The sequence below is a fragment of the Delphinus delphis genome, chromosome 12, assembly GCF_949987515.2.
Source record: "Delphinus delphis chromosome 12, mDelDel1.2, whole genome shotgun sequence".
In the NCBI taxonomy this organism is placed as follows: Eukaryota; Metazoa; Chordata; class Mammalia; order Artiodactyla; family Delphinidae; genus Delphinus; species Delphinus delphis.
In genome coordinates this window covers 64,713,570-64,730,180 of record NC_082694.2, presented here as the reverse complement: position 1 = coordinate 64,730,180, position 16,611 = coordinate 64,713,570, and the positions used below count along the sequence as shown (strand labels likewise).

General features: G+C 35.9%; 1 protein-coding gene across 7 annotated transcripts in view; it reads left to right on the top strand.

Moving 5' to 3' along the window:
* BIRC6 (baculoviral IAP repeat containing 6) overlaps positions 1 to 16,611 on the top strand; it is a 234,405-nt gene that overhangs the window by 30,413 nt on the left and 187,381 nt on the right. For all 7 annotated transcript variants that reach the window (XM_060026859.1, XM_060026858.1, XM_060026861.1 and 4 more), the window contains exons 4-8: positions 2,342 to 2,535; positions 6,051 to 6,162; positions 8,190 to 8,272; positions 12,424 to 12,646; positions 12,728 to 12,888. In XM_060026859.1, the coding sequence (XP_059882842.1) occupies positions 2,342 to 2,535; positions 6,051 to 6,162; positions 8,190 to 8,272; positions 12,424 to 12,646; positions 12,728 to 12,888 (773 nt within the window). The remainder of the gene's footprint in view (positions 1 to 2,341; positions 2,536 to 6,050; positions 6,163 to 8,189; positions 8,273 to 12,423; positions 12,647 to 12,727; positions 12,889 to 16,611) is intronic.

Sequence of the window (16,611 nt, the reverse complement as noted above, 5' to 3'; positions counted from 1 at the left end):
TGCTGAACGCTGGGGTCCAAAATCCATTTAGGCCCACCGAGCATTGTGCCTCTTTTCATTGTTTGCCTTTACAAGTTATAGTAACTTATCTTTCACCTTGGAGGAAATATCCTGACATGCCCAGACTACTGGGCCTTTAGAAAAAACTTAAAAGAGATTTTAGGACCCTGAGTTTTTCTGGGGATTATTGATTCTCTCTGGCTTGCATGTGTCTTACTAAGGCATTTAAGTTCCTTGCTACTTCCCCCTCATCTGGACCAGTTAGTGTGATGTTACTAATGTAGTAGACCAAGGTGGTGATCTGCAGGATGTTAGGCTGATCAGGATCTCTACAGACTAGATTATGGTAAAGAGCATGAGTCCTAGGGTAAGACTGTGCAGATTTATTGTTTCTGCCAGATAGAAGCAGTCTACTTTTGGATGGCCCTAAAAATTAGTATAGACAAAAAAGTATTTGACAGAATTGTAGCTGCCTACAAAATATCAAGGGATTTGTTGATTTGCTTCAGTAAAAATATCTCATCTGGAACAGTAGCTACAGTTGAAGTCATCACCTGATTTTACAGTCCATAGTCATTCTTCAAGATCCATTTACGTTTGCATGGGCCAAATAGGTCAGTTAAATGGAGATGAGATAATTTGATTACCCCTGTATCTTTCAGGTCTAGTATAGTGACATTAATCTCAGAAATTTCCTTAGGATGTGGCATTGCTTTTGTTTAGTAGCTTTGTAGAAAAAATGAAAGTTCTAGGGGCTTCCACCTGGCCTTTCTTACTTTAGTAGTACTCCAAGAGGATCAGAGAAACAGTGTAGGAATTTTTCTAGTTGCCTATTCTATTTCTCTTCCAGTTGTACATTTGGGAAGTAGAGAAATAGCTACAAGATACGTCTGGGGATCCACAGAGCTCATTGAGACAGCTTTGGGCCAAAATTCCATCAATCACTTCACCATCATGTCCCCACTTTCACTAGTGGACCACAGTGATGTTTTAGGTCAGTTCAGTGTTACTATCTTGTGATGCCTGAAAGATTAAAATATTTTCTGTTCCCTAGTTCACAGTGACTACAGTGAATGTCCACAGGTGCCTTTGGGGAAGGCTTGGAGTATGATTTACAGTGTAGAGTTGGGGCATTGTTGTAGGATCCTTTCTCAAGGGGATTTGGCCTCCCTTTCAACCAAGAGGCTCTGGGTCTATGAGCAGATTAGGTCTAGAAACAAAGTAAGAGCTTCTCTCTCTCTGTTTCTTAGGTAATGGAAGTCATGTTTCTGGCCACAGGTTTTTCCAGTAATATAGATAAGTAGTAATTTAGTAGGCTGCCTAGAGTGTATTAGACAGAATGGAAACCATTCATAGGCAAGCAGGAACAGGATATAAAGATGAAATTACTTTATAGACTTATTTCTCTTGGAGATTAATACTTAGGATTTTTTTCAGTCTAACTTCTTAAGTAATTATTTTAATATTAAATAATTGTAGTTAACACTTATTGAAGGCTTACTCTGTTAGACACTGTACCAATCCTCACTTGAATTCTTGTAAAAACATTATGTGAATAGGTATTTGTTTTTTCCCATTTCACAGAAGCAGGAAATTGAAGTTAATTTGACTAGGGTCTCATGGTTGATGGAGAAGCTGGGCTTAGAATCCAAGTCTGTGGGACAATAAGGTCTATGCTTTAGATACTTTGCTGAATTATGGTGACAACAAAAAATACAACATCTGAAGTAAATCTTCGTATAACCCAGTAGCGATGAATTGTGCAACTATATATTTATGAGTGGAGATATTTAAGTGCCTAGTTTATGCTTAACATTGTATATGTGCTGGAGGAATGTGAAAAATGACAGATGATTTTATTTATTTAAAATTTTAATTAATTTATTTTTACATCTTTATTGGAGTATAATTGCTTTACAATGTTGTGTTAGTTTCTGCTGTACAACAAAGTGAATCAGCTGTATGTATACACATATCCCCATATCCCCTCGCTCTTGAGTTCCCTCCCACCCTCCCTATCCCACCCCTCTAGGTCATCAGAAAACATTGAGCTGATCTCCTTGTGCTATGCAGCAGCTTCTCACTACAAATGATTTTAGTTCTCCTTAATTGTGGATGAGATATGTAAGAAGATGTGCTACCATTTGGTTCTAAACTTTCTTTTTCAGGATGGTTAGTTTCATTTTTTATGTAATTGCAGGTTCTTACTTTAAATGATAAATTAATGGAGTAAACTCACTTGAGACTGTAAATAGTTCTTTATCTTATAATGTATAAGTCATGGTTTTGGTGAAAACTATTGAGTATGTTTTCCTTTGCTTACACTCCTGTTTTCTTTCAGTGGGCCACAGTTACATTTCATCTTCCTCATCATGTGTTGAAGTCCATTGCCAGTGCCATTGTGAATGAACTTAAGAAAATAAATCAAAATATTGCTGCCTTACCTGTGGCGTCCTCAGTGATGGACAGATTGTCTTACCTCTTACCTAGTGCACGTCCAGAACTTGGGGTGGGGCCAGGGCGTTCTGTGGACAGGTATGACCTTGCTTATAAAAAGATGTGACAGTGAGATTGAATTGATAAGTTTTTTGATTAACAAAGAATAACTGTAAAATTTGATGATGATTTAAAAAATTTCAAAATATTTTTGAAAACCACTCAGATTTTTATTTCTCTTAAAATACTGAAGTGAAGTAAACTACTCCTTGACTTGTTAAACAATTTCTTTTGATGCCTGGAAAGTATTTAAAGGGATTATGAAACTGTATTTTTAAAATTCCATATTTGTACTTGCTTAGTAAATATTTGAGTCAACTTAAAAATATTATAATTATTAAATATATATGAATTATTTTGCCTTGATGAAATTTTGTGACCTTTGGCATAAATTTTGGTAAGTTAAAAGACTCTGCCAGAATCTGAATAAAAGAGCTATATATTATTTCCTACTTAAAAAATGAACAGTTAAAAAAGCAGTTAGGGATGGGCTTCCCTGGTTGTGCAGTGGTTGAGAGTCCGCCTGCCGATGTAGGGGACACGGGTTCGTGCCCCGGTCCGGGAAGATCCCGCATGCCGCTGAGTGGCTGGACCCATGAGCCATGGCCGCTGAGCCTGCGCGTCCGGAGCCTGTGCTCCGCAACGGGAGAGGCGCCAACAGTGAGAGGCCCGCGTACCGCAAAAAAAAAAAAAAAAAAGCAGTTAGAGCAATTTTTTGGTTTTTTTGTTTTTGTTTTTTTCTTTCTTTCTTTCTTTTTTTTTGCCGTACACGGGCCTCTCACTGTTGCGCCCTCTCCCGTTGCGGAGCACAGGCTCTGGACGCGCAGGCTTAGCGGCCATGGCTCACGGCCCTAGCCTCTCCGCGGCATGTGGGATCTTCCCAGACAGGGGCACGAACCCGTGTCCCCTGCATCAGCAGGCGGACTCTCAACCACTGTGCCACCAGGGAAGCCCTGTTTTTGTTTTTCTAGGGCAATTTTGAATTAAGCTTGTTATGCTGCCTGCCCTGGATTTGAACAGTATTATAAAAAACCATACCTCAATCATTATTTTCTTCACTAGAGATTTATTGGAGTTCTGCTTTGTGTAAAACTAACTAAAAAGTCAGTAATGCATTCATTGAAAAACTTAAATGATTTGTTTTTGAAATAAAATTTATCAGTACTGAAGTTTAGAAATGCTTTACTGAAATATTAAATTTAGCAGTTTTGATAAGTTCACATTTCCCTTTCCATGTAGCATTTTACATTTTCACTTCTTCATTGAATGTGAATTGTAACTGCCTATGCTGTTTTCTGAAGTACATTTATAAAGAGTACATGCTGATGTAGCAAAAAAATTACTGAATGAGTTAACCTTTAACTTCTGTTATCTTAAGTATTGCTCCCCCCTCCCCCGCCCTCCCGCCAGCTGCACTGTGCGGCTTGTGGGAATCCCAGTTCTCTGACCAGGGATTGAATCCGGGCCTCCGGCAGCAAAAGCATGGAGTCTCAACCACCGGGCAGCCAGGGAATTCCCGTATAGCTCTTACATTAGTTTGCAATATTTATTAGTTTATCCTTTTGTAAACTGAAACTGCTTAATCAATTGCCCTTTTTTTGTTAAGTGATTTTATTATTGTGTAAATAACTTCTCTTGGTTGTTAACATTTGGGAAGAATTTTTGTATTCCATAGTAATATTGCTATCTCTAACTTTTGGGCAAAATGTGGAGACTTTCATTTTTAATAACTGTCAGATGATATGTGCTGTGGCTATCATTAAAATGTTCTTTGGAATATGTCCGGAGAGGGGGAGAAAAAGGAAGAGTATGTATTTAGAATAAATGTTTCCTATCTGAGAGCCATGCCTATCTTGAGATTATAATTTCAGAGCTATTTTCTTTGCAATCAGTAGGAGAGTATCTGAAGAACTCAGTGCAAGCTGTCATAAATGGTTTATTTTAGAAAATGCATTCATTAGATGGGATTTTCAGTGTTTCTGGAGGTGTTAAAATGTCTCAAAGTATTAATTTTGATATAGTCTGTGGTATTTATTTCATTAAATATGAATCTAGGAACCTTATGAAAACCTTGATGAACTCTGTTGGAGGTTTGAGTAAGGGTCTACTGGATGCTATTGCTGTTTTGTTTGGTAATATAACTAAATAGACAGGTTTCTGTTTTGAGACTGACACAGATCTTTGAAGACATCTATACCCTGTAGATGATAAAACTTTTCTAACTCAACAATTTTTTTTTATTTTTTTTAAATTTTATTTACTTTTGGCTGTGTTGGATCTTTGTTGCTGCGTGAGGGCTTTCTCTAGTTGCAGTGAGCGGGGACTACTCTTCGTTGCATGGGCTTCTCATTGTGGTGGCTTCTCTTTTTGCAGTGCACAGGCTCTAGGTGTGTGGGCTTCAGTAGTTGTAGCACGCGGGCTCAGTAGTTGTGGCACACAGGCCCTAGAGTGCGCGGGCTTCAGTAGTTGCGGCGCATGGGCTCAGTAGTTGCTGTGCACGGGCTCTAGGGTGCATGGGCTTCAGTAGTTGGGGTGCACAGGCTCAGTAGTTGTGGCTCGTGGGCTCTAGAGTGCAGGCGCAATAGTTGTGGCGCATGGGCTTAGTTTCCTCCACGATATGTGGGATCTTCCCGGACCAGGGATTGGAACTGTGTCCCCTGCATTGGCAGGTAGATTCTTAACCACTGCACCACCAGCAAAGTGCCTGTTTTTCTTTTTTTCAAATCAGAACACAACTATGAGTTAAACCTAAAGCTCTCTAGCAATATTATAGGAAACCATGTACTAATTTAAGGGAAGAATTTAAAGAAAAGTATTTTTCTGGTCTCTTTGTGATGACCTTTACCACTTTCTCTCTCTTTTTAAAAATCAGTTGCCCTTCTGTGTTAGGAAGAGGAAGCTCTGCTTATCAGTCCTTTCTTATTTGAAGCTGTTTGGACTTTTTCTAATTTTGGTAGTCTCCCTTAAAAAGATACTCTAGTATTGTTACAGGTTCACTCTTAGTGAGCTAATGTATTTTAATGAAAACATATGTGAAGATTTCTTTTTTTTTGACAATTCCCTGGAGAGTACAAGTTTCCTGGAAAAGGATTTCTCTGGAGAAAGAACATATAAATTGCTTTCTACTTAAAAAAAAAAGAAATTAAACTAGAATATACTTTCTCAATATGGTTGAGATAAAACTACCATTCCTTTGGTTGTAGTTTTATCCATTTTTGCAAAACTTGTCACATGATGAAAATGTAGGGTTCTCTGCCTCTACATTTTCAGATTTTCTGCTCTCTGATTGCTAATTATGCAACATTGGTTAATTTAATCTCCCCGGGAATTGTTTATCAGTTGTAGCTATCTTATCATGTTTCTTTTTTCCCTACTCTGTTCAAGGGAAGTTCCTAAAACTGATCATTTTTAATTTAAAATACAAATTTGAATTGGTAATTAGACATTCCCAGTTTGTGTTGATAATCCAGTAAACTTTTTTCTTCAGTGGTAGATAGTAGTGTCACTGTAATTTGATGCCTAACTTTGGTTACATAAAGTTTGTTTACTTTTAGATCATTGATGTATAGTGAAGCTAACAGACGGGAGACATTTACCTCATGGCCTCATGTAGGCTATAGATGGGCACAGCCAGATCCCATGGCTCAAGCTGGATTTTATCATCAGGTAAATAAGGCTGTCAGAAATTTCTTCGCAATATGACTTTGTAGCCTTTAGTAAAATTGTCAACATTTTAATACTTTTTCAGTCATTATACTATTTTATGCACCCAGGCTCTGTGCTTGTGTGTATGTATGTAATGTGAGTTTTGTTCTTATACCTTTGATCTTAATACTGACTGGCTGTTTCCTATGTCACATACTGTGTATGAAAGGGGAAAACATTAAAAAAAAAAGTAACCAATAACTGAGAATGCTTTATAACTATTTTCTTTCAGATTATATATAAGTATGATATATACAATATGTTTATGTATACAGTTAATCAACAAGCAGGCAGTATTCTCCAGATTTGTGTCTTGAGAAGTGTTCTCTCTGGGTGTGTGTTTATTTTCAGTTTTGACTTACGTATTCGTAACAGAGTAGTACATGTTAGGGTAATGCAATAACAGCAATACATTGCTGTTACTCTTGAAATTTTAATTTTATTGGGATTAAAAATTACCTATATATTAGATAACTATGGAAGCAGCATTGTGGGTAGTACAGTGTGACTTGAATACATATGTATTGAAGAATTGATCAAGAAATTATTTAGAAAGAGAAAGAATTAATCAGGGAAAATAGTCATGGTTTTATGTAGGAAAAGAGGAGGGTGTACAGGTAAGGATGAGTGTGACAAAAAGACATGAGAATGGGACATTATAGAAAGCTTTGTGGAGCTAAAGTAGAGGAAGTTAAGAAAAATGAGTTTAGATAGGCATAATAAACCAGTTAAAGGAAACTTCAGCTGAATAATGTAGACTGGCCTACCACTGTTTTGCCATTGCTAAAGAAGCTGAGAAATCTAATAATTACATGTCAATTTACATAAAACATGCGTATTTAATTTTAGAACTAAATTAAACTTTGAATACATTGAAGTTACTGTCATAAAGAATCTTAAGAGTGATTATTCCTTTGTTATCCTGAAGTGTTCTTGAAGTATCTTAAACTAGGATTAAATCAGAAAACCATATATATTTGAAGATTTTATTCAGAGTTTGTCAAATTTCCAGTTAAAGATAGATTTATCTGGGGACTGGCTAATATTAAAATCACTGAATATGTTTTCCTAAGTTAAGGATTGAATGAGGACTATTTTTCCTAATAATTTATCTTCTTCTTATTTGGTGTCATTTCCTAAAACAGTCTGTTAGGTGATACCTTGATATTTTTTCTGTTGAGCTCTTGTTCATTGTATTCCTTTTTTTTTTTTTTTTTTTCCTTTTGGCCGCACCATGCGGCTTGTGGGATCTTAGTTCCCTTACCAGGGATTGAACCCATGCCCCCTGCATTGGAAGCATGGAGTCTTAACCACTGGACCACCAGGGGAGTCCCTGTATTCCATTTTTGCAAAGATCAAATCATAGGTTTTCTAGAATCTTCTACCTGTATTAGGTGCTGATTATTCTCAGTCTTCTAAAAAATATATTTACACCTGTAGACATACTAAGTGCTAAGTAGAGTAAGTATTCAAAAATATTAATATTAGGTTTTAGAGGTATATTTCAGTTCAGATTTAGATTTTATATATGTATAAATGTCATTTTGTCATATGTGTTTTACTTAAAGAATGTTACCTTAATTACGTTCACTAGTTTGCTTTTCCTTTTTACTTGCCCTTTCCTATGTAGTAGTATAGAATTCAGTTTTTAATAATAAACCTGTTAGACAATTTCCTTTCATATACTTAACTATATTTAAAATACTTTAGTAATACAATTAGAAGATGCTAGATCAGAGATTGAGGATGTGTGTGTCCCCATATTTGACTTAGTGGTCATTTGCTGATGAAACATAATTTTTCAAATAAGGCAGCAAATTTATAAACGTTTGGGGATTAAAAGTATATTGTTGAGGCCTAATAGTATAGGCTAATTTTCTTTTCCTCAATATGGAATTTTACCTAAAATTATGAACTTATTTAGAAGAGTTTTTATTAAGCAATTTTAATATTGATAAACCTTTTCTGTCTTCTTTATAAATTTGCAGCCTGCCTCATCTGGAGATGATAGAGCCATGTGTTTTACTTGTAGTGTATGTCTCGTCTGTTGGGAACCTACTGATGAACCTTGGTGAGTCTTGATATTTCTGAATGTAATAGGCTAAGTTCTATAAATGTGCTTCTAAATTTTATTTTTCTGATATCTGTATATTAATATTCTTGCCTTTTGTCATCTATATTTTTGCCTCTGTCCTAAGAGAATGAGGTAATGCTGTCTATGCTGTGTCATATCACTTGGCATACAGGATCTCTAATGTGTAACTTTCCAAGATGTGTACATGGGAGAAGTGCCAAAGAATGGAACTAGACTCTGACTGAAAACTAGAAGGCTATGATAAAATAGGTTTAAAAAGCATGATTAAATTCAGCAGTTTAGCCTTGTTCTTTTGAGGGCAGGTCATCAATAGAGAATCCACGGAGGAGGGCCTTTATGATTTGCATTTCTAATTTTGAAGTAATTCTAGGGAGTCTGTGGTGGTTTTGAATTCTAGTGCATGAAAGTTTAGAACTTGGTTAAACAATAGAGATCATGTATTGGAACCTCATTTTTAGAAATAACTACTCAGAGGCCCTATTAATAGAAATAGTGGGACTTCCCTGGTGGTACAGTGGTTAAGAATCTGCCTGCCAGTGCAGGGGACGTGGATTCAAGTCCTGGTCCGGGAAGATCCCACATGCTGTGGAGCAACGAAGCCCGTGCTCCACAACTACTGAGCCTGTGCTCTAGAGCCCATGAGCCACAACTGCTGAGCCCACATGCCACAACTACTGAAGCCTCCATGCCTAGAGCCCGTGCTCTGCAACAAGAGAAGCCACCACAGTGAGAAGCCTGCGCAGTGCAATGAAGAGTAGCCCCCGCTCGCCGCAACTAGAGAAAGCCCGCACGCAGCAACGAAGACCCAACGCAGCCAAAAATAAATAAAATGGTAATAATAGCAAATATTTATATAATATGGTTTACCAGGTACCATCCTACACATTTTATATATTTTTAACTCATTTAATTCTCACATTAGCTTTATGAGTTAGGTATTATTATCATCTCCATTTTATAGAAGGGAATTGAGAATATTCTCCAGTTTAATCCATAGTCACTCTATGAGATAAGAATTATTATACCATTTTAAAATAAAAAAAATAAAATTTGGTGAAGAGCATTTGGCTAGTAAGTCATGGAGCCAGGATTTGGTTTTAAGATATACCACTTATTTTGTACTATAATTAGTTCGAGATCTCTGAATGTTAATCAGCTGATGTGAACTTGCTAAAGCCTGTTAGAGTGTGCATGTGGATTCCAGGTTGCAGTGGGAAATACTGAAAATATGAAAAATTGAAATTGCGTCTGCTGACTGAGAGTTGAGTATGAGCAATTTCCAATTTAGGTTAAGGTTCTGTTTGGAATTTAGTTTTTTCCCCATGAAACCATCTTTATATATATAGTAACCATTTAACACGTATATTTTAGTTTCTTAGGCTGATCCTCAGAAAGTTATTTAACCCACACCTGAAAAATTATACCATAACATTATAGAATGTATCTTTATTCATAAATATTTTTCTGTGGGAAAGTTGATTCAGATTTCCAACTTGGGCTGTTTAAAACCCATCTTTTCTTGATATGGTCAGGAAATCAAGGGTTCTACCTTTTCTTTGCCCCGGGATTCAGGATTCCTCAAACTCTTAAGCAGTTGGTAGAGTCTCTGAGGGCCTAGGGCCAGTGCTCCAAATGGATAGAGGGAATGGGATTGATGGGGGCTAGGGAGCTGAGCCTGTGTACCTTCTGAATCTGAAAGGAGGAATAGAATGAAGATTTTTCATTTTTAGGGGAAGATGGGACTCATATTTTGATGGTGGGAGTTGATAGAGCCACTTTGGAGGGAGATTGAACTTTAAAAAAATAAAATAAAATGGGCCCCTTATTATCTAGCAGTTCCACTTCTAATTTACACTAGAGAATTAATTGCTCTTATATGCAAGGAAGCGCAAAATGGTCATGGTAGTGAAAAACTGGAAAATCTTACATGCCTCTCAGGAGGGGACTACCTAAGTAAAATATATTCATGTAATTGACTATGATCCAACAGTTAAAGGAATGAACAGTTAGCTCTCTATTAATCACGAGTACCTTTTAGATATGTTATTGTATCAAGAAAGCTGTTGTAGGGACTTCCCTGGTGGCGAAGTGGTTAAGAATCCGCCTGCCAGTGCAGGGGACACAGGTTCGAGCCCTGGTCCGGGAAGATCCCACATGCCGCAGAGCAGCTAAGCCCGGACGCCACAACTACTGAGTCCATGTGCCACAACTACTGAAGCCCGCGCACCTGGAGCCCGTGCTCCGCAACAAGAGAAGCCACCGCAGTGAGAAGCTATGCACCTTAACAAAGAGCAGCCCCGGCTCGCCACAACTGGAGAAAGCCCACGCACAGCAGCAAAAACCCAATGCAGCCAAAAATTAAATAAATAAATAAATAAATTTATAAAAAGAGCAAAAAAAAAAGCTGTTGTAGAATGATTCATATAATAATATTGTTTATTTAAAATGAAAAAACCCATATTTTCTGAATGTACATGTATGTGTATAAACTTATAAAAATATTTTAGAAGTATATTAAATTCGTAATAGTGGTTACCTGGAGGTGGGATAGGAGATTACTGGGGTTGGCTATTACAACCGAAGTGGGTCTTTTGCTGTATTTCAGATAGTCATATGTTGTGTAAATAAAATTTTAATTAAAAAGTTAAAACTCAGGTTAAGAGAGAAAGATGGAAAGAGGAAAAATACCCTAAGGTTTGGCTGTGAAGGAATCCAGTTCAGATATCATGTGCCTGCAGATGCCATGTAAAAGCGTTAACGTAAGACACCTTGTGTATTGTAAAGTGTCCAGGATTTATATATGGTTATAGGTAAGTTGTAGGTGCAGTGTAAGAAGAAATATGTATACCCCATGGAATATTTTATAGAGTATAGCTTTCCTTTCTTTGACATGGAAGTATAAAAATGGGTTTTAAAAAAAGCCTCTTTTTTTGGATGGCAGCATTCTTACATTTCAAATAATGCCTTGTAATTACAGCTAGTGAAAGTTTAAAAAAATAAAAAAAAAGAATAACCAAAAAGAAATAAAGTAGTCACAAAGTTGGGCAGATAATTTTTAAGTGTTAAGTTGATCCTGCTTTAAATATTTGAGAAAATTCTTTAAGTCAGTATACCAATCTTGATCTGAGGTCCTAGTATTTTATTCTTATTACACATGTTAGGGTTTTCTAGTAAACTAATTTACCATTTCATTTTGCTCAGTAAGTATTTATGTGAAGGAAATAATGTACAATCTATAGACATTATCCAAGTTTCTTTAAAGTTATTTGTCTGATGGAGTCTGATAGTGAATGTGAAGGGTATATCTGTGTTTTTGATATATGTTATTTTATCCATACTCTAGAGATCTTTCTGCCTTCAGGTCTTTACTAAAAAAGTTTTTTGCAGTATGAATGGCATTTATAGAGTTTTATTGTATGCTCTTTACAGCTGTGGCCACTTATATAGATAGGTGGGTCTGTATCTACGTATGGATTATTTATTTATTTATTTTAAAAACAACTTTATTGAGATAACTTTGACATGTAAAAATTACATACATTTAAGGTGCACAGTCTGGTGTTTCAGTATATATACATATTGTGAAAAGATCACCATAATCAAGTTAATTAACATATCCATCACCTCTAATAGTTACCAGTTTGTGTTTGTGTGTTAAGAATGTTTAATTCAAGATACATCCTCTTCACAAATTTCAAATATACAATATGGTAATGTTATCTTTTGTCACCATGCTGTAGAATACATAGAAAATTTTAAACTGAAACAAAGTAATTATTTATTTAAAGCTGTGGGAAACTAGTGTGAAGAAATATAAGGAGATTAAACAGTTTTATCAGTATATTAATATGATATAAATTTTACTGTATCATTTATCTGTTTCATCTGAGACTGGCTTTGTTTGTAATCAGTTAAAGTGAACAATTGCTGTTAAAGTGAGTAGTTTAACATGTTAGAGTGATCTCAGTAAAATGAAACAATTTGCTATTTAAGTCTTTAATTAAAGAATACTTTAAGTTCAATTAATTGTTTTTTTTAAAGAAAAAATATCGTGGAGTTCTCTTTTAGTGTACAGATTTAACGGCTTAGTTGTTCAGTAAACTTTCCCTTCCTTAATTTGTGTAAAGGTCTGAACACGAGAGACATTCCCCAAACTGCCCGTTTGTGAAAGGTGAGCACACACAGAATGTGCCATTGTCAGTCACTCTTGCAACAAGTCCCGCGCAGTTCCCTTGCACGGATGGAACTGACAGAATATCTTGCTTTGGGTCCGGGAGCTGCCCTCACTTTTTAGCTGCTGCAACGAAACGAGGAAAGATCTGTATATGGGATGTTTCCAAACTTATGAAGGTATGTTTTAATTTTGAAGAAACATATTAGTGATTGAGAAAAAATCCGTTGTAAATTTAGGCTTTTCATTTATTTGTTTAGGTGCACTTAAAATTTGAAATTAATGCATATGATCCAGCAATTGTACAACAGCTTATTCTCTCAGGAGAACCAAGCTCAGCAGTTGAATCTAGGAGACCAACTTTGGCATGGCTGGAAGACTCGTCTAGTTGCTCAGATATACCAAAATTGGAAGGAGATAGGTATGTAAATTTGTTTTGATAATATTTATAGAAGTTAAGTGTTTTCTTTTCCTAAATTGTATATTCTCTTAAATCTAATTAAAGAGGCAGAAAACGTTGTTAGTCTCAAGAGATTAGAGACTCAGTGTTTGGTTAGAAATCTGAAATAATTGATTCTTGAAAGAAATTGTCATTCACAAACAACATAGTCTATAAAATATACTTTATTTTCTATCTCAATCTATGCCAATTGGGAATAATCACACCATTGAAAAGTAAAGTCTAAATAATGAAATGAAATCCTTGGATTAGATTTGTAATTTTGCCTTCTTCTAAATCTTTTCATAGAGCAGTTGAATCATTTGGTTCATTTCCCCTTTTTTCATTAGCAGCTAAAATATAGAAGTGGTAATGAATAGTGAAATAACCCATGGCTAGGCAAGGTGATCTAATTATTTAAAACAATAAATGTATCAGTAGTCAGCAGTGAGTTGAGGTACAATAATTAATGCTAAGGAAAGATTCTGGTAGAATTGTTGTGCTGGATTCTATTCTATTCAGCTTTTCTGGAGATTGATGATTTCTGTGGCTGTATTTGACCTATGTGGGGGAAAGAGAGTCAATTAAAATCCCATCTTACCTACTTGTCTCCAAAGAAGCTCTGCAGTTGTAACTCTGAACTGGGTAGGATTATAGAGCAACATTTGCGATACTCCCAATGTAGGCAGAATGAAGGGGTCCATAAGCCACTCAGCTTGTTTTCAGCAACAGCAGCTACCACTTTTTAAGATTCTGACGGTAGCCATGTGAAATGGAGCCTGTGTAACTGATCAGGTGTCCTGGTATACTGAGATCTATCATTTCACTTGCAGGGCTTCTTGTGTTACTGATGTGTGGTTGGTGTTACACCACAGTGATTTATCATTTTTATTTCACAGTCTGCTTATTTGGTGGCATGCACTTTCATTAAGAAGTAATATAGGGGCTTCCCTGGTGGCGCAGTGGTTGACAGTTCACCTGCCAATGCAGGGGACACGGGTTTGTGCCCTGGTCCGGGAAGATGCCGCAGAGCGGCTGGACCTGTGAGCCATGGCCGCTGAGCCTGCGCGTCCGGAGCCTGTGCTCCGCAACGGGAGAGGCCACAACAGTGAGAGGCTCGCGTACCACACACACACACACAAAAGAAGTAATATAAAACTTTACTAATGGAAATGATTTCATTATTTAAATTAATGGGGAATTCACAACATATAAAATGGGAAGTTTACCTCTGTCTAGTCCCTCTTGCTAATTAGTATGTGGAAATTATTAGTAGGTAAATGAATGTGGTCTGAGTTCTGGAACAGACTGAATTGAAGCTTCATGGTGCTCTCAGTTATTTTAAGTCCCTGTGAGAGCTTGATGGGAAAGCAGTTGGCCCATTGTTGTCTTGAATTTGACCATATTTGCCAGTAAGACTGAAAAGTAAGCATGCGTGATCTCTTTGATTTACTTCGAAATTAGTGGAAAATTATTCATAGAAGATAATGAAACTGGTGTGTCCTGAACACTGACTTTAACTAGAACTTTTGACTCAGTTTTGTAATTTGAGGATTAAAAATTGAGTCAAGATGTAGTTTTAAGATCACACACATATACACACCTTGGTAAAATGTACATTTTAGGTAAACACTTGTCCAGTATTTCTTGCGGACAGGTATTATCTGAGCTCGTGTGCTAGGGTTGAGATATAAATTGCTCTGCCTGCTTTTTTAAGAGACTTAAAATCTTTCCAGGGTAGAATGACCCTTTTCTCCCAAGATAGTGTGAAATGAGTCATATACAAAGATTACTGTGTGTCGGGGTGGTAGGAGGAAGCTGAAGAGGTGGAGCTTCAAGCCCTTTCTCTCTCCTTCCTTTCCTCCAGAGGTAGCAGGATTCCTGTTGAATTGGTGGTAGATATAATGAGCCAGACTACCTCTGCCTCTGTGGCACGAGATATAGTATATATAGTATATTTTGTCTTAAAATATGCTTTGCTTCATTAGCTTGAAGAATAATACATTAACTGAAGAAATTAAAGCTTAACCAAGAAGTTTAAAGTAATTAGCAGTATAGCTTGCTTGGCAATTGTTTTTTGTCTATTTCTACTTAGAAGGCAACATTTGTTTTTGTTCTGAATTTATTTAAGGAAGAATATTTGGGACACATTTAATTTTAATGAATTAACATTTTTGTCTGGATGCCTCATTTGTATGTTATGTCTTTCAAATTTGCAAAAATTTCCTGAGTTTATCTTTGAAATTGCTTATAGTGTTGTATATCTTAGTTATATTTCAAAACTAAGGTACACCTGTAGTATTAGCATATATAATCTTAACTAAGCATTTTAAACTTACCATATATATTTTTTTGCATGTTTATTACTTTGGAAAAGGTTTTATATCATGTAAAAGACTTCAGTAAATCTAGTGTCTATTATATAAGTACATTTGACCCTTGAACAACATGGATTAACTGCGTGAATCCAATTGTGTGTGTATTTTTTTTAATAGTGAATACTGCACGATCTGTGGTTGGTTGAATCTGCAGATGCAGAACCACGGATACAGAAGGGCAATTAGTATAAGTTATACACAGATTTTCCACTTAATGGATGGAGTGTTGGTGCACCTAACCCCTGTGTTGTTCAGTGGTCAACTGTAATGCATGTTTATTGTAGAAATATTAGAAAATATATGGAAGTAAATTGAAGAAAAGTAGAGTCCCCATTATCATACCATCCAGTCTTGTTAACGTTTAGGTGTGTATAGTTTTTTTTAAACCCATGTGATTAAAAAAAAATTTATTGATGCATCATTACCCATCAGAAGATTCACCCTTTAAGTGTACAGTTTAGTGGTTTTACTCATATGATTTTATCACTTAGTAGTATGAGCATTTTTCTGTGAAGAAATAATGTTTTTTTAAATATTATTTTATTTTGAAGAATTTCACAATAAAGCTTGTTTTTTTGTGGGCTAATTAAGGCAATTATCTGGCAACCCTTTGTAACATTCTCTGTAACTTCAAGACAGCTGAATTCCTTCTTTAAAATACACTACTACTAGATTTTATCTTTTGTCTCTGTAACTGGGTAATATTGGGCTATTTTTCTTAATGCAAAAGCCCTCAAAACCTATAGTTTCTTCTTGGTTTGGACTTCTTCATTCTGGATAATTCCCAATCATTCATTTTTCCTCTTAGGATTTATTTTTCCAAATATCTTTATTATTTTTTCTGAAACTAGCCAGTTAATATTTGAATGGCTTGAGGCTAATTAGCAGCTCATCTTTTTCACATTCTTTTTTATTTTTAAATTATAGCACAAAATTTGTTTATGGTTAGTTATTACCAATTGAAAAGACTGAAACACAGAAATTATGTCAAAAATATCTAAGCAAGTATCTTCCCACCCCAATTTCAGACATTACTTTAAGCATTTCTAAGGGACATTTCCAGGTTACGTTTCATAATAAAATAAAATTATAAATGCCTAGGTATTTCAGATGGCAGGTGCAATATATTGTTTCAAAAAGGGAGAATTACTTTTCCTTCTTGTGAAATGCATCTTTTAATTTTTGTAGTTTAGGTTATCAGAATTTTAGAACTGCTGTAAATGTGCTGATTGTTAGTTCATACACTGCCTAATGTTGTGCTAGAGTGGTCTGTAATTATATCTTTTTTCCTGTTTGCTAACAGTGGAGACTGAGGATAACGTTAGAT